This window comes from Dunckerocampus dactyliophorus, chromosome 16, assembly GCF_027744805.1.
Source record: "Dunckerocampus dactyliophorus isolate RoL2022-P2 chromosome 16, RoL_Ddac_1.1, whole genome shotgun sequence".
In the NCBI taxonomy this organism is placed as follows: Eukaryota; Metazoa; Chordata; class Actinopteri; order Syngnathiformes; family Syngnathidae; genus Dunckerocampus; species Dunckerocampus dactyliophorus.
This window is the reverse complement of record NC_072834.1, coordinates 15,323,091-15,348,589: the sequence shown is the minus strand read 5'-3', so window position 1 is coordinate 15,348,589 and position 25,499 is coordinate 15,323,091. Positions and strand designations below refer to the sequence as shown.

Sequence of the window (25,499 nt, the reverse complement as noted above, 5' to 3'; positions counted from 1 at the left end):
TCAAACTGCACGATTGTTATAAAGCCATGCATCCTAGAGAGGAGGGCTTCACCTGGTTCAGTGGCGACAGCACCAGAGCCTCTCGCATAGATTACATATTCACACGGGATTGGCCACCTACTGATGCTAGATTGACCCCTGTCTTTTTCTCTGATCACCTGATTCTCTCCTGCACTCTCTCACTCCCCTCGGGTGTGGTAGTGGGAAGAGGTCCGTGGAAACTGAATTGCTCCCTGCTGGAAGATCAAGACTTGGTCAGTCAGTACAGGGAGCGGTTCAAGGACTGGCAGACCCTTCAAGACTTGCATGTTTCACGAGCACAGTGGTGGGAAATGGTGAAGTTAAGGACCCGGCTTTTCTTTCAACAAGCAGGACGGAAAAAATCTTACAAAGAAAAAAGATACATGATAGGACTGCAAAAACGCTTACAACGTTATTTTAACTTAACACTAAAAGGGCTGAATTTCAAGGAAGAAATCAAGCAGGTAAAAAATGAAATGGCTACTCTAGCAAAAATCAAAAGTAAAGGTGTTATCTTAAGGAGCAAGGAAAAAGAAATAGAAGAAGGGGAAAAATGCACCCGCTATTTCTTTAAAAAAATCCTAAGCAAGCCAGGAGGTATTTTAAAATTACAAAATAAAGAAGGGCGCATAGTGGAAACAACAACTGAAATAAATGAAACAATAGAACGCTTTTATCAAGAACTCTATGCAACTAAAAATACAAAGCCTGAAGCTATTTTAGAAGTTTTAGGTTTTATTGAAAAATCAGTGAGCGAAAATGTGCTTTTAAAACAGGATTTTACTCTCAAAGAGTTAAATAAATGCGTCGTGGCTTTTAAGAAGGGGAAGTCCCCAGGTGAGGATGGGCTCCCCTTGGAATTTTATTTAACTTTTTGGGATATTTTAGCACCAGAGTTACTCGCTGTTTTTAAGGAATTTGAACAAAGTAGCCGACTACCTGACAGTTTTAGAGTAGGGATAGTGACACTCCTTTATAAGACAAAAGACAAGACCGATCTTAAAAATTGGAGACCTATTACCCTTTTAAACTGTGACTGCAAAATTTTTAGTAAACTTTTAGCGACACGTATGTCCATGTTTTTAGATGACTTGATTGACCCGGATCAAACCTGTGCCATCCCAGGGAGGAAGATCACAGACAGCCTCATGCTGATTCGTGACACCATCTGTCTTGCGAGAGACAGAAACATTCGGTTAGTAGTCCTAAATTTAGACTTTGAGAAAGCCTTTGATCGGGTCTCGCACCAGTACCTTTTCAGGGTACTGCAAAGAATGGGTTTTCCGGAAAGATTCGTAGCGTGGGTGGGACTGCTGTACCGGGATATTACCAGCAAATTTGTGGTAAACGGGAATCTGACAAAAGCAGTCCAAATTAACTGCGGTGTCCGTCAGGGATGCCCGTTATCTGCCCTCCTGTATGTTTTATGTATAGAACCTCTGGCACAGATTTTGAGAAGGGACAGATGGATTAAAGGGGCGACTATTCCAGGGGGACTCGTACCAAAATGTATTTTATATATGGACGATTTGAACATTTTATGCACGGATATTTTATCTGTTAAAAGAGCACTGGACCTGACTGACTTTTATGGACGGGCCTCTGGGTCAAAACTCAATAGAGAAAAGACCCAAGCCCAGTTTTATGGACCCTGGACGGAATCGGAGAAGACGGGACTTCCCCTGACTGTGACACAGACTGACCAAAAAATACTGGGAATTAAATTTGGCAAGGACGGGGGAGGTGAAACAAATTGGGGCGACGTGGTAGGGAAAGTTAGGCAAAGACTGGGGTTTTGGGGACTGAGACAGCTGACCCTGGAAGGAAAGGTTTTAATCATAAAAGCTGTGATTTTACCTTTGCTTTTATTGATCAGCTCTGTTTTTACCCCCAAAAGAAACGTTCTTTTAGACCTGGACCGAGCCATTTTTTACTTCCTTTGGGGCTCCAAGTGGGAGAGAGTGAGGAGAGAAGTCATGAAAAAATCAAAAGGAAAAGGAGGAAAAGGAGTGCCAGACCTCCAAATATTCCTTGGAGCGAGATACACGTCCCTACACCTGATGAGTGCGATGAGCCCATCCAGTAATCCCAAAACAAAAGCGCTGGCACGATACTGGATGGGCTCCTACTTAAGACGGCTCAAACTGATCCCCTTAGATCAAACTGTACCTGTTTCCTTTAATTTACCACCAGCATATGCTTTTATAAGGACCTTTTTAAGACATTTTAATCTGGAAAAAGAAACTTTTGACGTTTTAAAAAATCATCGCTCTGTCGTTTCTGTTGTGCAGGAGCGGGATCCAGTGAGTCCAGTGCGCGGGCTCGCACTTGGCGAGCCCACAGATGTTTGGCGCAACGTCAACCACCCGGCTCTCCCAAACAGACTCCGGGACCTGGCATGGATGGTGGCCCACGAGGTCCTCCCAGTCAGGTCCGTTATGCACTCCCGAGGAATGGCAGCAAACTCAACTTGTCCCCGACCGGGTTGTGGCGCCCCTGAGACGGTGAGGCATCTCCTCTGGGAGTGCAGTGCTGCCAGAGACCTGTGGGCGACAGCCGGCGACCTAAATTTCCCGGACTTGCCAGCAAGGGAGGTCCTAAACGCACAGCTCGTGCTCTATGGGGCGAGCCACCAGAAGTTAAACTGCAAGGAGTTTGAAAAGCAGTGGCTCGCCCTCGCCGCCATCAAAGACGCCATCTGGACCTCCCGCAACTTGCTGGTAAGGAGGCACAGACAGACCCCCCCCGTGGCTGTGATCCGAATGGCTGCAGCGACTCTGACAGCTGCAAGCGGCGGGCCAAGGACACAGTCACAAAGAAGAGTCGTCTGTGCCCACCCGGAGGTGGCACCCGGAGCTTCACAGCAAAGGTCTCGGCAGCGACGGCCTGGCTCTCCGGGAGAGGAAGGAGGGAGAAATGAAGAAGGATGAGGGCCTCGGGACGTCCTGGCAGCGTCCTGGAGAATTACTGTCTGGGAGAGTGGGGTGAACTCACTATTGATCAGGACTCACTGCACTCCTGTGCAACAGACGACACTGAAGCTTATTATGACTTTTTAAAATGGTCTGTACAAATTTTACACATTTTGCTGCCTGCAACACTTTTAATTTTACAGAATTTTTACTGATTTTATTTTTACTTAAATTATTGGTGTTGTAAATAATTGAATTTTAAAAGGCATCTTTAAAAAAATGTTTTGAAATGTAGTAAATTTTTTGTAACAGTGACAATAAACACGTTAAAAAAAAAAAAAAAAAAAAATCTGTTCTTATCAGTTTAATATCTGATACGTCCCCTATCCGGGGACCATATATTAAATTGATTTTTGGAACAGGGAGATGGAATAGGGGCTTGCTCCGTCCACTCCACGCATCGACCTGGTATTGCAGTACCTCCAGGAACGGTGCACACCCCATATTTGTTCAAAATAACCGAACCGAAATCGTGTACTTTCTGAGCAAAGTAGAGCATTCATAATCAATACAATAAAAGATTAACACTAAAATAATGTATGAATTTATCTTTAAATGTATTAATTATGAATGCAATTTTGACAACGTATTTTAGATATATAAGTTAAAACTGTTATATATAGACATGTACATTGTAGTACTAAAAAAAGTGTAATCATTTTTAAAATATTTATAATGGAATATAAACAAAATATGTACAGTATATTTAAAATAAATAAATGTCCATATTTTCTTTGTATAATTGTGTTGTACATGCATTTTCGCCCATGTGTCCAGACATTATGGATATATAATAGTATATAAATTAGGATTATTAGCAAGAATGAGGCCATGAAAGGTTCTGAAATAGACTACAACTTTCTCCCATTGGCTCAAGTCAAATTTGTGCTTCTTTCTTTTCGCCCTGTTGGCCCAGTGAAACCTTCCATGTCGGAGACAACGGCTCTGGGGGCCGCAGTGGCGGCAGGGGCTGCAGAGGGGGTCAAGGCATGGAACTTGAGCCCCTATCATCTTCCTCGCATCGCTTGTGAAAAATTCCAGCCTCAGATCAACTGTGACGGTATGAAAACACAAGCAAAAAGGCCTCAACTATTCTGAAACGTAGACCTGGACTGTGGTGGTTCTGGAATCAGCTCTCCTGATTTGTGCCATGTTGTCATAGAAAGCGAGGCGGCCCTGACAACGGTACGTTGGTATGTATCACTGTATTCCACCATTATACCGCTTTCCATTAATATTCCTGTATTAAGCAGAATAGTAAATAAACACATCAAGATGATTTTGCAGTTGTTAAAAAGCTTAGGAGCCCAAGATTAGCTCATTTAAAGACGAAAACGACACGGTTTCTGCAGGTTTCAACACATCAAACATAAAACTTTTTAAAGACCATAATGAAGAACATTTAAGACCCATTTCACATCCGTACTGGCATGTAAACAAAAAAACGGGGATTCACAGCTACTTGAGTACCGTCCTGCGGTCGTGTTACAGTAGTCAAAAATCAGAACATTTAAAAGAAAGACTGATGTTTATACATTTGTTTTACATAAAAGCAACATTAATACATTTTAAAGATCTTTCAAAATTGTATTTAGACATTTTATGAGATTTTATTTTAATTTTAGGCATTTTAAGGCCTTAAAATCGGATTTTAGACTTAGGACTTTTTAAGACTGTGCAGATGCCCTGTTTAAATAATTCACTATTATGGAGTGCACACATCACACACTTATATTTTGATACCAGTATGTGAAAAATATAATGACTAACACGTAAATGGGAATACAGTCATACCTCGACACATCGGGGTTTGAAATTTGTGGCTTCACCCACGGTTTTCCAAAAATATCTCAAGAAATCATGCCGTTTCACGGTTGAAGACGGTTAGTTCAAAAAATGCATATTTTAAGCAAATTTTCCTTTTTTGGAGCCTAAATGAAGCATTTTCACACATAAAAATGAACTAAAATACAAATATCAGGCATTCAAAAGACGCATTCAAAGACGTTAATGAAATGTAGGATTCTTCCTTCAGCAATGTCACTGTAACGTTCGGTGGAACACACAAGCGCCACACTCGATCGCTGGAACAACAGGCTTTTATTGCAGGTGTGAATGATCTCACAACAGGCACAATATCAACATAATCATTGTAATAATAATAATATCACTGGCTACTGCTGCGGCCGTAATCCACTCAACTCTGAACTGCCAACGTCACTTCCTGTCCTCCACACATCCGGAACACATTTAGTGCAACACACGCATGCATGAGTTTTATTTACATCCTAAAAGGCTTATTTTTTCTGATCGTATTTACTTTATTGGGTAATACGAGTATAAAGGGGTTTTACGCTAGTTTATGTCTAAAGGGCTCTTATGTTAAAAAACGAATTTGGAAGGTCGTAAACAGATTCGGTATGCTTATAAATAAGGAATCCTACATTGTGAGAATTCCCTTATCACGGTCGGGTCTGGAACCAATGAACGACGATGAACGAGGGAGTAGCGTATTCTTATTGCTTGTGGATGCAACCTTAACACTTACTTGTATAACCACAGATAACCGTGTTAGCGTGCCAGCTGGACTGAAGAGTGGAAATTGCGGGAGCAACTAGTGGACAACTTTATTTAAAAAGTTCACTTAGTTTCATGGTTAAGTATGGCAACATGGTCTGGAGCTCAACTGTTGTACCAAAAGAGGAGCTGTGGCGGCAATTGCAGACACTGGTCATTGTTACTTGTTTTTGTTGGCATATTGAAAACATGTTTAAAAAGTTAGGCTCACAGAGAAGACATTTCAAAAAGTTGCTTGCTATACAGTACATATAGAAAATATGTATTGTCCTCAATGTGAATAGTCCAGGATAATCAAAGAAAATACTGTACTGTATGTAGCATTTGGATTATCAGGAAATGATTAGTAAAGTAAAATTGTATATTTAAAATAATCAAGGAAAATACACTGGGCTCTAATTTGCATGTAGTCAAGTACATTTAACTGCTTAGCAAAGGTGTCCGCACAGTGGCCGAGTGGTTAGCATGTCGGGCAATCAGTCAGAACATCAGGAAGACCGGAGTTCGAATCCCCGCTTGGGGATCTGTGTGGAGTTTGCATGTTTTGGGAATGTGGAGGAATGTGGAGGAATGTGGGAGGAAATCGGAGAAAAGGAGACTCTAAATTGTCCATAGGCATGAATGTGAGTGTGAATGGTTGTTTGTCTATATGTGCCCTGCCACTGGCTGGCGACCAGTCCAGGGTGTACCCCGCCTCTCACCCAAAAGTCAGCTGGGATAGGCTCCAGCATACCCCGTGACCCGAATGAGGATCAGCAGCATAGAACAATTTACCAGAAATGTAAATTGATTTTACACATTTTAAATCAAAATTACCAGTGTTTTACTGCCTGTTGATTTTATTGTGCAAATGTCAACGGCACCTGTTACAAAAGTTAATATTTTAGGCTACCAGGCTTAAAAATAGAAATTGTGTTGAGTTTCAATAACGTGCACTTGAACACAAAGTCAAATGTAGAAAGTTTATTTTGCCATACAAATGATTATACTCCACGTAGCGTGTACCAACACGGGTGGGGGGGAATGGGAGGTCAAGTGATTGTGCCTCACAGTTGTCCAAAAACAACCCTAAAATGCTAAATTGTTAAAAACCATTATTTCAAACTAACTTTTATTGTCCTCCATTATGATGATCCACACCGGAGCAGCAGTCCCGTTTGTTCATTAGTGCAAGTTGCGAGAGTGAAACAGCACCGCCTAGCGTAGATGAGGAAGAACTGCATGTTATACAACAAGTAGCGTTAGTCCATGTTTTGTGATGAATAAAATATGAATACAAGATCAAGGGTTGGTCCTATCAGGAAAGTCCTTCAAATAAATTAGTATTCTTTTCTTTTCTTTTAGGGAGGGTGAGAAACTTGATGGATGCTAGCATTAGCAATGAAACATTCGTGAGCAATGAATCACGCAAAAGTGGATCAAGGATACTGGAGAGCAGAACGTAAACGACGACAGTAGAAAAGCAACGTAACAAGCTAACTCGTAGAAAAACATTTCAAGTCAGCTTCCAGATGTTTTTTTTAAATACAAGAAGGGTTAAAATAAAAAAAAAAAACTCGCTGAAGCGTCCAGTGCTGAAACCCCCAACAATCGAGAGCCACAAAAATACATGTCGGCATATTTTGGATGCAAAAATAGACTTTGGGGCCGTGAAAACATTGCATTTTGTACATTTCGATCAAGCCTAGCAACATTTAGTCGGTTATGATTTTTGAAATGACTTTAATGAAGGTGAGAGAAGCCTTAATCCATTTGGATGGGCAGCTTGGCGACGGGAATCACGTGGTGCTGCGTGCTCCCAGGAATCACGTGGTGCTGCGTGCTCCTAACACTTGGATCAGTTTTTGCACAACGCCAAAATGACAAATGACAATAAAGCACTAAATTAAAAACACTAAAAACCACAAATGACCCCAATGAGGAACTCTGGCCTCACTTTCGCTGCCATCCTTTAAAATCAACAGGGTACTCGCTCTAACGGCACAAACGAAGTTGAGAGTGACAAATGTTTCTGGATGCAACGCATGTACCATCTTGTATGAATACAAATCAATGGGTTTCTTGTGTTGACTGGAACATGAAACTAGAACGTATCACTGTGGTCCTCATGGAGGGAGAAAGTGTTGCAGGGCGTCTGTTGCACTGCTGTGGGGCCATGAAGTGTACCTAATGAAGTGGCCACGTGTTCCTGCGTCACCGCACAGTCAAAGGTCAAGCGTGTGAGGGAACACGGATGGAGTTCTTCAGGTCAGAAGACATCGCTATTTTGTCCGTAGTCGTCCCGCCGCACCCAAATGACGTCGTGGTCCTGGTTGGCGGCCCTCTCCGCTGCACACGGCTTGAGAGGGGCCACCTTTAGAGTGGGCGTGGCGCAGCGAGACAATCGCTCAGCGTCGTCGTCCTGCGAGACCCCGCCTTCTGTTGGCACTTGTCCATTCAGGTCTTGGTACTGTCCCTCCCCGCCATGTATCGTGAGGGCGCCCAGCTGGAGGTCGTGAGGCTCGGCCACCGCTGCCGCCCTGACGGACTTGCAGTACTCGTCGTCGTCGCTCAGGATGTCGGTCTCCTTCACCTTGGCAGGGTCTTCGTAGCGGGCGAGGTCGAACTGTTCCTCCACCCAGCGGTCCGTGTCGTCGCTGTGCGGCTTTTGGGGATGAAGCGGTGCATGTTGGGGACTCTTGTGGTGGGAGGGGTCACAGTCCTGATTGGTGTTGTTGTTGCCGTGGAAAACCAAGTCTGTGTCGATGGTGAAGCGGTTACGGACCAACTTCCTGCGGGCCAGCGTCCGGGAAGGAGCGGAAGCTGAAGAGAAGAACCAAACATAAAAATCGACCAAATCTCCATCACTTGTTGGCTCCACTTTTGAGAGAAGACATGCACCCGCCCCGTGTATACAGCCACTACTTTGTAAAAACAAAAATCAGGCTTCGCTACACACCTTAAACTAGAAATTCCAGCATCTAGGCCAGCACTTCCTATGTTTCACATGAATTAGTGAAAATGGTACAATATTGGACCTTTAAAAGACTAAAAGGAACATGTGGTGTTCTTAGTTAATCACCTGCTCTGTTCATGGTAGGCCGCGCCCCCTTGAGGGCACACAGTCGCTTGCCCCCAAAAGGGATGTACTGCTGGCTGAGAGGAAGAGACTCCGTCTTTAAAAGCTGCCGACGCTGCTTCTCCCTGAGGATGGAATGGACCGCCTTCAGCAGCTCTTTCTTGCTGTCTGGAGAACTGAACGTGGGACAAACGAGAAAAGACTAGATTGAAGCCGCTCGTCTACCAGTGCTTCGTTCAAGGCTGCAGGGAAAAAAGGCGACAGAATACAGGCAGTACTGATATACAGTAGATCCTTTTTCACAGGAATCACGTTCCACACAAACAAAATATCTACTTTTACTTAACACACGGATTGCTCCTCCCTCCACATCCTCCTGCTAGCTTGACCTTCTACAACATTATCAATGAAAGTTTACAAAATCCACACTGCTTGCCCGTTGGAATTCCAGGAGCCACTTCCCATCATATATGAACTTTCAGTTCAAGGACCGCCCCCCCCCCCCAAAAAAGGCTTTTTTTTAATATACTGGAAGAACATGCATGTGGTACTTTTTACCTGGATTATACATTTACAAGTACATTTAAGCAAATGTTCTATTTTTTGCCTAAATTAAGCATAAGCATAATGAACGATTATATATAGTGTAATATCTGTGACCTGTTGTTTGTACCTTTAAAAGAGGCGGGGCCTGGGAAGTACCGTGTGTGTGTGTGTGTGTGTGTGTGACGAGTTGACTGTGTTTAGCCGAGTGTTAACTGTGGAGAGTTTGAGTGACTGGCATGAGCTGTGGCCGACAGCAGCTCCTGTGTGAATGTTCATTGCGTATGTGTTCTCAGCTTGTCAATAAAGCCACTCAAGTGCATCGTGATTCTCTACTTAACCATAAATGGCGGCATTACAGTGGTATTCTACACTGGTCACCAAGTGTCAGTAATGCATTCATACATTCATGCTGTCAAATTCTCACGTTTGAGTCTTATTTATGTCTAAGATGGCTTATTTTCTATTTTATCTACTATATTGGGTAATACAAGTTTAAATGTGACTATAGGGGTGTTATTTCATGTCTAGAGGGCTCTGATAATGCTAAAAACCGTATTTAGAAGGTCATAAACAGGTTTTCTATGCTCCAACTATGAAAATATTAAAGTTTTAAAAGAAGGAGTCCTACTTCACGGAAATTCACTTATCACGGAACCAATGATTCCGTGGTTTATTGTGGGTAAAGTATTTATAAATTAATCATGCCTTGGGACGAATGAGATGTGTTTTTTTTGCAGGAAAAAAACGCCTCTTTTCGTGGAAAAAAAATTAAATAAAATTTTAAAAAGTGGATTTGGCCCAAAAATCCACAAATTAGTGGGGCCGTGAATGCTGAATCCCAAATGTGCGGGGATGCACTGCATCTACAAACACAACAGGTTGCATTCAATGACAGTCGATCAATACAATTCATAAATAACTTGTGTCCATTTAAAGAGTGATGTAACTGACCCAACACAACCTTTTTATGGTTTTTGGAAGGACGGCATGCTCTGTGCTTTACACGCACGGTTCAGTGCTGAAGAATATTCCAACATGGCGGCATAGAAGTGGCGAAAGAGTGCGCGTTTCCCGTTAAACATGAATACCGGTACCCGGATCGTGTCTGCTGGAGCTTCCATTTCACGTCTCATCTTTCCCACTTTTCCAGAAGGCAGCAAGTTAATAAACAACAATGAAGTGCAAACCTGCAGCACAGCTGGAAGGTCCGTTCGGGTCGTCCCTCAGATTCCGACCTGGTGTGAACTATCTCGCACACGGCGGTGTCCTCAGAGTCTGCACACAACAACCACAAAAAACGTTTGTGATGTGATAGCAATTCATTTCCTGCTAATTGATGAACCATTAGGAGGAGAAACAATTAGGTGATTAAAGTCAGTGATGCAAAGAGTGTGTGTACGTGTGTGTTGGCCTCCTTGTGACATCAACATAAACTAAACGCTCTTGTACAGCATAAAACAACGGTAGCTTTAACAACAGACTGACCAGGCAGATCTTGGTGAACAAATGAACGTACTTGTTAAAGCGCGGACTTGCAGGGAGTCTGTGGCGATCATGTGACGGAAGCGGATCGGATCCTTGTCGTCGCTAACCGATGCTCGATGAGATCCACCCTAAAAGGAAGAGGTGGACCGTTGCGGGTGAGCACCACATGCAGTACATCACCGTGCCAGCAGAGGGTCTCAGCGTTCACACACACACACACACACACAGAATGTCACTCACCACTCGCTTCCTGTGCTTGGAGTCTTTGTACACAAACACCACCGCTGTTTTAAACACTGGCAAAGACACAAAGATAAACAATCATCATCAAAGATCAGCTGACAAGACGACGCTTCACTCCACCACAAAAAAAAAAAAAGAGTCACGACATGCCATGCAGGCATAAAATCCACTTGTACTTAGCCTTGCCGGGACAATCCCTTTTCACACGATGATGTAATATTCATTCCCAGCCTCAAAGCTAAGCAGGATGCCATACAAATCCAATAAATACCGGCAGGAGAAACAATATGATAGATCATGTCCTGCAAAGATTGTTCTTCTTGAATGACTTGTATAGGAAACCCAGCACAGGTTACTTGCATGGTTTTTTTTTGTTTTTTATTTTTTACATTGGCCGGTGGTACATTCTAAATACAATTTACGATAAAAAAAACAGCAAAAAAAGCAAAAAAAAAAAATTTTTTTAATTTGCAAAAATGTGCAATAATTTTACAAGAATAAAGTTGTAATATTAAGAAGAAAAAACTAACAAGAAAAAGTACATTTTAAGAGAATAACGTCACCATGTTATGAGGAAAAACGTCATTTTAGTAGCAAAAATAGCATAAAGAGAAAAAGTCATTATGAGAAACAAAACAAAGTTGTAATTTTTGTGAAATTAGGCTGTGGAAAAGTTATTTAGTAATATGAAAATAAAGTCAAAATATTATGGGAATAAAGTCAAAATTGTCATGAGCTGTGGTGCTGCTTTGCTGTCCCCTATTTGTCATCTGTTGCTCATCACACACCTGCATGCAATTACACCTGGACTACGTAAGCCCTGCCGTGCCGTTCACTTGTTGCCAGATCGTTTCCTGACCTACGCCTGCTTCCTGCTCCACCCCTAGCTTTCTGGTCATCACTACCTGTATTGTGAGTTATTATATTTCCCCCTGCCTGGCGACTTCCAGCAGCGGCATTTTGTGTTGCACATCGTTTTTTGCCTCCTTTGTGGTTCTTGGCAGCGACCTAGCTTGTACCGGTACTCCTGCGTGGGTTACAGTAGTGAATTTTTGTTTCCTCTTTTTCCCCCTGCTAATTCCGTGGTTAGCGGGGCCTTTTGTTTAGTTTGCTTTGCTTTTGTGCTTACCGTTTGCGTTTTTGTATGGACTGTAAAAACAATACATTTTTGTTAACACTTCTGCCTCTCTGCCTCAAAAAACTTACAAGACAAACATTTATAAAAAGAAAGTTGAATAGTTGGAAACTAAAAAGACCCCAAAAAACAGCTGTAATTTTACAAGAATAAAGTCAAAACATTAAGAAAAAGGTCGCATGTAACATGAAAACCAGTTGTATTTTCACAATCATAAACTTGTAATACAAGGAAAAATAATTCCTTTAGGCCGCACGGTGGTCTAGTGGTTAGCATGTTGGCCAACACAGTAACAGTCTGGAGATTGGGGTTCCATTCTCCCTTGGGCATGTCTGTGTGGAGATGGCATGCTCTCCCCATGCGTGGGTTTTCTCCCACATCCAAAAAAAACAAAAAAAAAAAAAAACATGCATGTTAGGTTAATTGGTGACTCTAAATTGTCCATAGAAAATGGATGGATGGATGATGTCCTTTAGTAGCTTTGAGTTGACATTAAAAATGTTTTTAGTTCTAATGTGAAAAAAAATGAAGAATGCTGGGGAAAAAGTTATATTATGGGAAGAAAGTCATTATGAGAAGAAAGTTGAAATATATGCAAAATAAAAAAAAATAAAAAAAAACAGCAGTGAGGGGCAAACAGTAGACCTGCTCATATCAACAAGTCAATCATTTCACATCAACATTAATTTTTATATTATTTTACCTGAAATGAATAAACATTCACATATTTTTCCAAATACTCTGCATAACGCACCAGGCATCTATAGTACAACTCTGTTCTTTCTCAGCAATAAAAACAGCAGTAAACCTTCATCCATCCATCCATTTTCTATATTGCTTCTTCTCATAAGGGTCGCGGGGGTATGCTGGAGCCTATCCCAGCTGACTTCGGGCGACAGGCGGGGTACACCCTGGACTGGTCGCCAGCCAATCGCAGGGCACATATAGACAAACAACCATTCACACTCACATTCATACCTATGGACAATTTAGAGTCTCCAATTAACCTAACATGCATGTTTTTGGAATGTGGGAGGAAACCGGAGTACCCGGAGAAAACCCACGCACGCACGGGAAGAACATGCAAACTCCACACAGAAATGCCCAAGGGAGAATCAAACCCAGGGCTGTTACTGTGTGGCCAACATGCTAACCACTAGACCACCGTGCGGCCAGCAGTAAACCTAACATATGAAAATAATAACACCATTATAAAATTGTCACTTTTTTGCTTCATATTAGTTGTGTTTTGGCTGCTAATGAATCAATTTGACACAGAATCTGGCTGTCCATAGCGTCAAATGTGAAATGTGTCTGCTTTTCATTCTAGACACATTGCGACATCTAATAAAGACAGTGGTTCTGATTGGATCTCGTTTGTAACTCACCCCGCCCCCCTCTGCCACATGCAGCTAAACTAGCTGTGATTGGATGTATTTCCTAACCTGTCCACAAGACCAAATTACATGATTGGATGACATTTTTGTCGACATTTTATTAGCTGACGAAACTGTATTCTCACCAAAAGCAGCCAATTCTGGGTCCTTTTTGCCCTTGACCAAAGACGCAGGACAGTTAATCCACACCACTGTGGAATGAAGCAACAGATCCCCCATGGAGAGATCGGCCACCTGACAGGAAGAATTCATTTCAATCAACGACAAAAAAAGCCATAGAAGAACAAAGTTATGACGACACTTACTTTTTTGTGTGAGGTCTGGTCATTGATGAGCTGGTCGAACACAGCGCCGTACTCCTCGTGAAGCTTCTGCATCTCGTTGATATGACTGGCCACTTTGTTCATGGCCGTCATGGCCACTGAGAGTGCACCAAAAAAAAACCCCAATCAGCAGCACTGCATCATCAATAGGTGATCAATTAGCCCTATGGCACAGTGGGGCTCACCATCCAGGTGGTAATGCTCCTCGCTGTCTGGGTCGGTGAGGGAAAACAGCTCCCTGAGGAGCAGGGGGTACTTGAGGACCCTCTGGATAGGCTTGATCAGGTAGGACTCCAGCGTGGATGAATGCTGCTGTTTGGGGTTTCTCTCGGCCAGGAAGGCCTTGAAATCGGGATCGGTTTTGGCTGGCGGGAGAAGAGACGTAGGAGGGGCAAAAAGGAACTTCTGATTGTTATCCGCAAAGGGTGAATGGAGGCAACTGGACTCTTGTTTGTTGGAGACGTTTCATCTTTATTCCATAAGTCTTCTTCAGTTCAGTTGTTTTTAAGTGTGGAGTCTACCTATTAAGTCTCTGGTGGGGGAGTCTCCTGTGGGTGGTCACAATAGTGTTGTTATTATTATTATTAGTATCATTATTGGTGAACTGCCTGTGGCAAATCAGCAGCTTTTGGAATGAGAATCTATGGGGGAGAGATGGCAGGACATTGTTTAAGCAGACAATGGTGATTGGTGCAAACCTCCTCCTCTGTTAAATGGCCTCTCCCACACCTCTTCTTTCAAACCAGCGGCCGTCCCTATCCTGGACATCATTGTCCCCAAAGAAATGTCCCTTCATTTCTTCAAAGCTATCTGTGTCAAACTAGAGAGGCCCTCCCTTAACAGAGGAGGTTTGCGCCATTACCTAACGACTGCTTACAATATTCCATGGGGCCCTGTCAACGTTCTTGGGAATTTTTTTATTTATTTTTTTGGCGGGTTGAAATAAATCTCACTGCACCAGATTATGCATCCGGACGGGGACGCATTGCTGAGTGAAAACGATGTTAATTCACAAGGCACACCTACATGTGGCGCTGTGAACAGGCACGCAGACGGAAGTACGTGATACTCCATAGAATAATGCTTACGTGTAAGTCCGTCATCTTCCAAATATCCGTGGAATTACGTCTGGGAATCATTATGGAGTATAAGACAAAATATCAGGAGAATGTCGACTGAGGAGAGTCACATCCGTTGAAATATTCCGATATTTTGGCTTGTCGTCAAAGCTCACTTCCGGTCACGTGACGGCAACCTGGCGGCGGTGGGTGGGTGACGTCATCATTCTCGTATTGCCTGTCTACCCGGCAACAACAAGCCGGCATTTTCAGATTTTCCCCACTCTGGAAGCAGTTTTTTAAAAAAAAAAAAAAAAAAAAACAATTTCAGGTCACCCAGGATGCTTTTCCTGCGTGGATGAGAGGTTGATACGATAAAATACTTCTCCGTTTTGACCTGAAAACGTTTTCCATGTGGGTAGCCCCAAAGACTGCCGCATTCCATGGGAAGAGTGGCCACTTAATAGCGAGTTTGACACCATGAAGTGTGGGCAAATAACCTATTGTTAGGCAGGACGATTGTTCAGCAGCCACAACTCTTACTGCGACCACACCCACCAGAGATATAAACAGGAAGCATCCACATAAAAATTTTCCCTCAAGAAGCCTTTTTGATTCAATATGAAACCTCAACAAACAAGATAAGCCCACTGATAAAGCCTTCAAGAGGTTTCCACCACTAATTAGTCAGCTTTTGGCTGAACGTGTGCCTTTACCTTTGGCCAGTACTTTAGGGACCTTAGTGTGGCTGGCACAGAAGGCGCTGTAGATCTTGAAGCGATCGGCGTAATAAAGGAAGGAACCACCCAAGGAGAAGAGCACTTTCTGTGGAGCAATAACGTCACACTTATCTGGATGCAGGCTGTGGGTGTGAGTGGCAATTATTCAGTACGCGATGTGAATTGTTTAGGATTGCAAATCTCAGTGAGTGATCCTTTTGGGTTGTTAATGAGATGCGAGTCTTGGAAGATATGCAGCAGTAATCAGTCATCGCTTGGTGTTGCATAATCATCATCTCTCAACATGCAATTGTATCAGAAATCATAGAAGAACCATTCTAACAAGACACGTTCCACCTAGCAGTGTGATGTGCTTGGCACTGCAGTGGGGGTGACAACAGTTATTTTGGTGGAAACGGGTCTAGGATAATGGGCGGAGCCTCATACCGCACCTTAAACTGCTCTACCCGCTCCAGTCTGTCCAGATTTGGCACCAATCTGATACCGTCCTCCAGCGTCCGCAGGAACTCCACCTGGAACTCCACCATCTCGCCGAGGTTACCGAACAGATCGTCCAGCTGGGCCAGACGAGCAGAGAGTTTGAATTAAAGTGCGTCTGTCAGCCTGCGGTCACATGACGGCGCCTCTGTAGCCGACCTCACCTCATCCTGAGTCAGGAAGCTCTCTTTCTGCAGCGGTGTCAAGTAGCACTCGATTAGGCAACTCAGGTCCTGAAAAGACAAGGAACAGGATCAGACGACACAAAGAGGAACAAGGCAGGGCATGCAAGAGGGGAGGAGGGGCTGAGTCATTACTGAGGATTTCACTCACCAAAACACAAAAATTTCAGCAACAATAACAAATTTGAATGCTTTGAGAAAATAATTCGTAGTCTCGAGATCAACAACTGTCCTACTGACTTTGACGTAAGTCTTCTCAGTCTCCACCAGCTCGTTGATGACCTTGCGGAGCTTGTCGGCGTGGGACAGCTGCCTCTGCGCCGCTGTGCCACTAGATGGCGGCAGGGCCGACACGGGGCTTGGTGAGAGGGATGAGGACGAGGACGATGACGACGACGACATCTGGCAGTCGGGAGCGTTCACGTCATGGAGGCTGCGGCAGAAGGTGGAGACCTGCTCGGCACTCTGCGGGAAAACATTTCACACTTTTGAACTGGGAATCAGTGACCTGCAGTTAGGGATATTCCAGATACGTTTCAGGATGAACCTAAAATGTACCTGTATAACCTTTACAGGTGAACTTCATCTGAGCTTCTCATTTTGAATGCACACGTCCAACATGTTTCATACTTAACACACAACTTGACCTTCTCTAAACATAACAGTTGTGTACATGCCTAACTTTTTGGGGAGTAGTATATTTACCCGCACGGGCCCCTTCAAGCGCAACAGAGTACTACCTCCTTCACCTTAGGACTTCTTTGCAGCTTCTTGTCCAATCAGCAAGAAGAATGTCATCACACTTCCATTAAAGACATTTGTATAGGCTGTAAAAAGCCATGTGTATAATAAATCTTTCTAGAAATGTTGTATTGGTGAAATGCTGACAAACAGAAATGGACACGGGCCACACAACTCCATGTGAGGGATTGTGCATTTAGAGTCTCTGCTTTCTGCTCTTACATGTGAAAATTCAGCAATTTTTACTTGAAATGTTAGAAATTATTGTAATCGTACACAAAATACATTACAACACAGGTCAGCGGACGTATGCATATTTTGTGTTATGTTTTACCACAGCGAGACAGACAATCGCATGCTTGGTTTGGCTTAGGTTTTATGCCAAATGACCCGCCTGACAAAACCCTCCCATTTATCAGGGCTTCGAACTGGCACTGGACGTCTCAGTGGCTGGGTGTTGGGGTCCTGGCTGGAAACCAAAATTATATATATATATATTAAAAAAAAAAAAGGAGCAAATGTAAGCAGAAGAAGTTTAAAATGTTAATACTGCTACTATAATAATAATAATAATAATAATAATAATAATACAAAAAATGTAAAAATTCTTGTTTTTTGGGGTTTGTTTACAAAACAAATATTAGTGGCCCTCTGCAGCAAAATATTGGACACCCTTGCTGTAAATGAAGCCTTGCACCCATCAAAACAGATGATCAACCCCATTTTAGTGGACTGGGGTTAAATGCTGTAATTTACTGCTGCAGTGTTCAAGAGCTGGACGTGATTAACGGAATGCATGACCACAAATACAAGTGTGACCTATGCACTCAAAAGAATCTACATAATACATATATGCGTCCTTGTGGCATACAATTACATTGACAGACAGATGCTGAGGCGCGAACAGGCCCATCTAAGCAGATTGCACAGCTTGTCTGTTATGCTGCACCACTGACAAACTCAATTTTCCATTGAGGCGTTCAAACCCGTTTGGCAGCACTGCTGGATATGGACACACACACACACCAATGCGGATACTGATCTTCCATGCACTAAACCACAACACACAATCATGCTAATAAGGAAGCAAGGCAGTCCCATCACACAAAGGACGCGTTCGCCATGCTAATGCGTTAACAAGTCAAAGACTGTATGCCTTTAAGGTAGTCTCGCCCTCGGCCACCAGACAGACTACTTCACGGCAGCCGAGCAGCAGATGGAGCGGTGAGCATAGACAGATGTCAGAGTGTCATGGATGAAGATGATGATGATGATGCATGAAGCTTCATTAAAAAGCAGCTTTCCCGCTGCGCAGCTTTGCATTAGCAACGTGCTGAAGCATGGCTGCCATGAAATATCAGAATAATAACATGGACTTTCTTTCATGATTTTAGCTGGTTGGTGGTCCGTGTTGGATGGGGGATTGAGCAAGATGCATAAAAGTCAGCTGTGTGACATAACGACCAAAGAAAACCAACTACTGCAGAGATCTCCTTCGTGGACTTCCTAAAACCAGCATTAAAAAGCAGAACTCTGCTGAGGAGTTATTTCCAAACTATAATCAGAATGAACTATCGATTCATTTGGTAGTTTTAATACTACTAGTACTACTCATACTAATCTATTTCATCACGTTTTTACATTGTATTGATATATTTGTATTTGATTTGTATTAGTGAAGTACATTGAATTGCCTTCGTGTATAAAATATGCTGCAGCAATTAACTTTTCCTTGTCTTAACAGTGTGCACTAATGTGATGCTTGCAGGCTCAGGTCAAACAGTGCACATTGCATGTACAAATGTGGCCTAAAAAGCACTCTGCAAACAGTGTAAAATGTGTAGAGAGACAGTGTGGCTCACCGGCTGTAAATCATAAAAAAACTTGGACGAGCATTTGGAGTTTCTCTTCCTCCTCTTGAAGATGGACATGCTGGCGGATCAGAGCTCAAACAAAAGTCCGGCGTGTTATCCTGGAGCTTCCATGACTAGCCGCCCCCCTACCCCACACACACACACGCGCGCACACACCTCCCACTATCTCTCACTGATGCTGACGAAAGCAAATCCACTGTGAGCTTAAACAGAACCGAGTCAAGCAGCAGAAGTCCACTTCAGGTTGTGTGAGAGCAACACCTCCGCCTCAAGTTGAGGAGCAAGTGAGGTGGAGACAAAGAAGGGAGGAGGGAAAGGAAGAAAGCACAACACTGGCTCTTTTGTGGCTGACGCACTGAAGGAAGCACAGCAGCCCAGAACGAACCACATTAGGACCATCACCAGAATGTACTCCTTTCATACATACACCACCTGTAGCTGAAAGTGACCGTGACACCACTGCTCCACTTAAGTCAATCCTGCGAGCAAACAAACAAACCTCAATCTCGTTCTCCCAACACTTTCTTTCATTCCAAAGTCGGCACTTCCCAAACTGCCAAGAATCCTCAGGGCACACCTGCTGCACTGCTGACAAAACATATGTTATGTAAGAGAAGCACGCCTTAATTCCACACACACACACACGCGCAGGCACGCACACACTCTTTGGAGTGCTTATTAGCCCAATGGCAAGGTGGAAGAGCTTCTTCCTTTATTCCATTGAATATATTTTATGTATGCAAACCATCCTTTGAAGTAAGCATTCATTCATAAGCATTTCATTTCAATGTAAACCATTCCAGGTGTGAACTAACAGTTAAATGAAATGAAAAGTCAAGCCGCAACAGGATCAGCATTACCTTTTCTCCAAAGGAGGTGCCGCGCATGCAAAGACAAACCTTGACCTTTTCAGCACACGTAAAAAGAGCCTTTGGCTACTGCCTGAGCCAGTGTGTAGAGGGAGGGGGCGGTTGCACAGTGGGCGCAATGTGGTGTAGGAGGCGGAGCTTGGAGGCAAGCACCAACCTGCCACTGCCCCCGCTAGCAGAAAGCAGGATAAACAGATTATGCACATCCGAGTACTTGGCATATAGATGCGCATCATCACACTCGTCTACAAGCATTAAAACATGCGTACAGCAGCACGTGTGCTCACTAGTCGGTGGAAAATTCTGAAATTAGGGAAAGGTGCAAACCCATGTGAGATGATGTCAAATCAAAGTTGCTGGAAGTATCATTTTACACCCTTCAAACTGCAGAATATGAAGGCAAATCAATGAGACTTTTGTAACCACGATAAAACCTACCTGTCAACATGTCATTATAAAATAAGGGAAATGTCCCTAAAAATAAGGGACAATGAGAAATTTCCCCCTTTTTTTGCAATGGGCTCTAGCAGACCTGGAGGAATTATTTTTTCACAAAAGTTCATCCAGGAAACTATTAAAATAGGACAGAGGGGCACATGATGGGTTCTCAGGCATGCAGTAAAAGGTAAGAGACTGCTGAGGATTCATCTACTGCAGGGGTCACCAACGTGGTGCCCGCGGGCACCAGGTAGCCCCCCACGAGGTGCCCGCAAGCCTGCTTTTCATTCAGGTTTTCAGTTAATAATGAAAGAACAGTAAAAAGAAATGCATTCTGAAATACAAAATGTGAGTTGTGGACACCAGCATTTTGTTAATGTTCTGGTAAAACAAGCATATTCGCTCTGAAAATAAATGTTATAAAAATGAGTAGGTCTTGGCCATTTTCATTTTGTAAAAGTAGCTCTCACAAGAAAAAACGTTGGTGACCCCTGATCTACTGTCACCGTGCTCCCTCTACTGGCCGCGCAGTGCAACTACAGTAAACAGGCATCAAGCAGCAGGTATGACATTTGAGAAGAGAATTGATGCTGAAGGAGATAAAGGCAAGATAACCAGAAGCCAACCAATGCCTGTCAATCAAAACAAACCCACCTTCCTGCAGTTTTTTCCATCTGAGATGCCTCCAGGCTAAAAAGCAGAGCTATAAATTATAAGCGTCTCTTTTCACTAACTGCTCCTCCGGGAAGAGCTGCACTCCCCACCATCGTCTCCATGATTGCTGTTATCCCAAGTGATCACCCCCCCTCCCCCCCCCCCCCCCCCCCTTTGCTTTATCACATTTGGAGGTGGCAGCGCTGCTTTGTCTAAAATAATGAACCTCCCAGTCTCCTGCGCCGCTCCAGACACTCATTTATCTGCACTAAATGATGTGAAACACTGTGCACAGAATCAAGTAATTACAATGCGTGGATAATTAAAATTGTCCTGTCTTTGCCAATGGGTGAAATGAGGTAAGACAAGGGCCTCGTCGCTGCTGGCTCGACCCACAAAGCACAGGGCAGACAGAAAGGACAGCTGCCAAGACGCTGGGCCAGGAAGTTTGAGCAAGAAAAACTAAAGTGGGGAGAACAGTGTCGTCCTGCTGTTCATCCGTTGCTCACGTCTGACCTTCCAGAATAGTACATTTCTGGTGATAAAAGGGGGGGGGGGAGGTGACAGGTCGTCACCCATCGCCATGGTGATGGAGGTGACGAGCATATCCAAGGGAGGCCTGCTGGCATGCGGCGTGTCACTACAATCACAAATGCTGATGAGAGTCGACATCAGCTTGATTACAAAACGATACACTTGTCTCGCTGCGTCTCTCACCTGTCTGTCACACATGTGCGCGCACACACATGCACATCTGTTTATCACCTGACAGACATTAAGCACACTCGTCTCTATTGGCATAAGGACTCGTACCTTCTGTCCCGCCCCGGCGCAGATCTTTTCTTCAGGCTGATCTCCAGGACTCCGCGGTGGCAGGAGGGGTCCTTCATCCAAACTCTCTTCCACGGTCAAGCCCGACACCTCGTCCAGGATGTCCTCTGTGGACGCAGACTATGCATGTCAATATAGGGATGTAGAAACCACATCTATCACATCTTAAAACGTGACAGTGTTTAATATTCACATGTAGATATTTTAAAAACATAGTTACACAGGTGGAGGCTCAAAGCTAAACATCTTCACATCATTTTTTGGGTTTTGTCCAATCAGATGTCTCCAGTTCTGGGTGTCGGGCTGGGAAACGAAATGGCAGCAGCGTGTACCATTGAACCACCGGGGCATCTTCACATTCACATAACGTAAGTGTGGTTAATAAAAATCACGATTCTTGAAGGTAACTGTCAACCAAGTTAATGATGCGCCAACTTCACCTGCCTGGGGAACTTCACTTCACATACGCATTAATAATATATTACAGCAACAGTTACATTGCAAAGTCTTTTTCCAATAAAAGTGCTCCCATTAGCAGTTCGACTTTTGAGCACTAGCATTACATACTGTTCATTGATACTTCCCGTTTTGATTTCTTCTGCAGCCCGTTTAGGCAACAAACTACTAAAGCTTGAATTAATTGCACCCTCTGCTGGTCGCCTCCATGTAGTAAAAGCCATGCACGTTATTGACACCTCCTAAAAATAAAAGACTTTTGACAGCATCCTTTGGGTAACGATTCCCTTTCGTATGTCTGCTGTTTCCTCAACATCATCAAGAACCTCCAGCTGGGCTGCTGAAGTGTTTGTGTGCGACCCTCAAACTGACACATCTGACAGCACCTGATTAATATTCATGCTGCGCCTGCGTGTTATGGTGAGCTGTCCCCCCCAAACACTCCCCACCCTCCAAAATGGTGCCCTTGCATAGAAGAAGAGGGCAGGTCACAGGCAGCGTGGCTGCTTAATTAGCATGAGGCTCCACTTAAAGAGACACCTCGCCATCTGTAAGATGGAAGAAGGTTGGAGCTGCTGGAGCGCTACAGCGTGACCCCGTTGAGGTTAATGTTCACCCTTAAAAGGCTTAAAAAGCCTTTAGCTTTAACCTCCATAAAAAGACATGTATAGGCTCCAGCATACCCGCGACTCTAGTGAGGATAAGCGGCGTAGAAGATGGATGGATGGACGAAGACATGTTTCTCACGCTCCTGAAGTTGTGTCCCTCAATTGTCCTTGCCGTGACAAATGCCTGTCAGATGATACTGTTCTAGTACAGTCCAGAAGGTGGCAGTAAGGAGCATTACAAAGCCTTGCTCCATCTGCTGGATCTGGTGGGACGCTCCCCCTTTTGAGCCAATCCAAGCAAAAACTAAGTAAAACCTACCCTCAATTTGCCTTTTTATCCAAACCATCAAATTATAACAGCTCGGTCACCCATCTTACCAGGTTTACTGGAAATCTGTGATCTAGCTTTTGCATATTCCTGCAAACTACGGTGGAGCCTCCTAAGTCAAACACTAGTGAGTGAATGAGTGATTTAGAGAGCAAGATATAAATAACATCATTTGTTGCTAAAACTGCAGGAGTGAAAAACTAAAGCCAAGGTAGTTGACCGAATAACAAGGTAATGTGTCAAAGTCTTAATTAACATATTTTGGATCCTCCTTAGCAGCCCGCAGTGACAACCTGTCATCCTGACCTTGGCTCTGTGAGAAGATGTCCGTGGCGAGGCCGGGCTCGGTGTCGGATCTGCGGGGCGGCAGCGAGCACAGCATGGAGGGGTCGAGGCGGGGCAGAGCGCCCACGCTCAGGGTCAAGGCCTGGTGAGCAAACGCCGCCCTCATGTCGTCCATTTGGAGGGCGGAGGCAGGCTTGCTGTTCAGCAGCAGGATCTCATCACCCGCTCGCAAACCTGCGTGACAAAAGAAACATAAGTCAGCAGTAATCCCTAAAAATAACCTTTTTGCCTCTTTGCAGCGCATTAACGAGACATCATGATGTAACACAGTCAGCGGCAGAGCTCTAATGTGCACAAACGACCTATGCAAACAAATCCACACCTAATCGGACATGTTGGGACCTCAAAGTGCTCCAATACATTAAAAATCCATCCTATCAAGCCGCAGGCTAATAACAAACATGACCAGACTGGATGGCTCTATTCCTGTGGTGTCATGTATAGACGCTTAAACGCCAGGTACAGCTTCTGAGAAAATACCTCTAGCTCCTCCTCCTGCCACTTGCTCTGCTAATTAACTCCCAATTAGCAGCCAATAGGGTGACAGCTCACCTGCATGAACACAGACACACACCACAACGCTTCACTAATGCAGTCGCACATACACACACACAGTTGATATATCTATACACAAATGACACATTTAGCCCCAAGTTATGACCTAGTTGTCTGCTGTGTAAAATGTCAGTGTAGTGGAGTCTTTATTGGACTGAGAGAAATAACCCTCCAGGCCCTACGCTGCTGCTGTGTGCATGTGTGTCATTACACTGGGAGAGAATGAAGGGGATAGAAAAGATCATCTCTGGTTAACCCTGCAGTGCTGGCCTGGTTTCCTTCTTCCGTCTACTAGCACAAAGACAAGCGTGATCCCTTTCAGTCTTCATGCATCCTCCTCACTCACACTGGCTGACCCACTAAACATTGTGTCTGTGATTCAGCAAAATGTAAAGCTAAAAAAATAAATAAAAAAGTGGATCACCCGTGCGGAAAATGCACAGAAGTCAATACGGCAACTTCCTGCGGCTACTGCTAGGCTAGCAGCTTTTAGCTCACTAAGGCTGCAGGATACAATCTCACACTTGAGTGATCTCAGAAGCTTAAAACGGCTACATTTTAGTGTCATATATGCAGCAAGACTGTGTGTTTCTGCTGCTGCTGTGTGGAACCACGGCAGCTGCAAAGATGAAGGTCGATTCGACTGACTAAGCTAATCTTTTGTCCTAAAGCAGGACTAAGTCTCACAACTACACAATGTCTACTGACATCAACAGGACTGATGGGTTTTTTTCTAGCATTTGGAAACCTAACATCCACAACATGTCACTTGGCTTCTAATTATGGTAGAGAGAGACTGCTTGCAAAGTAGCCGAGCAAGTTAACCAATTTACAATCTTTTTGGACAGGTGAGTCATGGGTCCGGGAAGAACACATGAAATATTGGTGCAGATCAGGATAAAGGTGCGGGCCCGAGCAGAGGTGTAAGGACCCGCTAAATGCTCTTTTGGGGGGCTTTAACTTGGTCAAACATTCACCAAATTTTGCAAGCACCTGCCACCAGTGTGTCCAGCTAACACAAAAGCCAATACGCACGTTCATCATGACAAGACGCACCAGAATCATCAAGAACCTATGCTGGAAGATGCACTGGTATTTTATTATTTTTTTTCTACGGTTGTCATGAGACATTCAGTTTACGATACGCAAGATTGGGTCTACAAGAATGAGACGAGACGAGATTTGAACCTTACTTTAAAAAAAAACACACAATGAAAAACTATAAAAAAAAAATACATGACAACATATTGCAATCTACTAATTTCTACTACGTTACACTCTTCTGCACTGTGTGTATGCTACCGGCCCCGCCTCCACCCACCGAGACAGAGAGTGCATGACTGACAAAAGGGTGCACTACGTTCATGCCATTGTTCTGTGGAACAAACGCACCAGTCTTCCTGCCTATTTGGAGGCGGGAAGCAAGAAAAACAGACATGCATGCACATGGCAATACAATGAAGACAGAAAAATGATCATTTTCATTTATTGTGTGATTAATTCATTATTGCCCCAGGCCTAGATAGATACTTTATTCATCTCCAAGAGACATTTACAAGGGTCACAACACCCTGAAGCAAAAGATC

The 25,499-nt window shown here is 43.8% G+C and overlaps 1 protein-coding gene and 1 pseudogene across 5 annotated transcripts in view; one reads left to right on the top strand and one right to left on the bottom strand.

The window, feature by feature from the left end:
* The first annotated feature begins 3,229 nt into the window (after positions 1 to 3,229).
* On the top strand, positions 3,230 to 3,435 carry LOC129169606 (U2 spliceosomal RNA; annotated as a pseudogene).
* A 3,084-nt stretch (positions 3,436 to 6,519) lies between these two features.
* LOC129168825 (rho guanine nucleotide exchange factor TIAM1-like) overlaps positions 6,520 to 25,499 on the bottom strand; it is an 80,149-nt gene continuing 61,169 nt past the window's right edge. For all 5 annotated transcript variants that reach the window (XM_054754528.1, XM_054754524.1, XM_054754526.1 and 2 more), the window contains 14 exons: positions 23,320 to 23,532; positions 21,604 to 21,728; positions 16,455 to 16,679; positions 16,197 to 16,265; positions 15,987 to 16,112; positions 15,532 to 15,640; positions 13,943 to 14,122; positions 13,740 to 13,855; positions 13,560 to 13,668; positions 10,900 to 10,955; positions 10,691 to 10,787; positions 10,362 to 10,449; positions 8,632 to 8,804; positions 6,520 to 8,372 (listed from right to left, as the gene is read on the bottom strand). In XM_054754528.1, the coding sequence (XP_054610503.1) occupies positions 7,819 to 8,372; positions 8,632 to 8,804; positions 10,362 to 10,449; positions 10,691 to 10,787; positions 10,900 to 10,955; positions 13,560 to 13,668; positions 13,740 to 13,855; positions 13,943 to 14,122; positions 15,532 to 15,640; positions 15,987 to 16,112; positions 16,197 to 16,265; positions 16,455 to 16,679; positions 21,604 to 21,728; positions 23,320 to 23,532 (2,240 nt within the window). In that variant the 3' untranslated portion in view covers positions 6,520 to 7,818. The remainder of the gene's footprint in view (positions 8,373 to 8,631; positions 8,805 to 10,361; positions 10,450 to 10,690; positions 10,788 to 10,899; positions 10,956 to 13,559; positions 13,669 to 13,739; positions 13,856 to 13,942; positions 14,123 to 15,531; positions 15,641 to 15,986; positions 16,113 to 16,196; positions 16,266 to 16,454; positions 16,680 to 21,603; positions 21,729 to 23,319; positions 23,533 to 25,499) is intronic.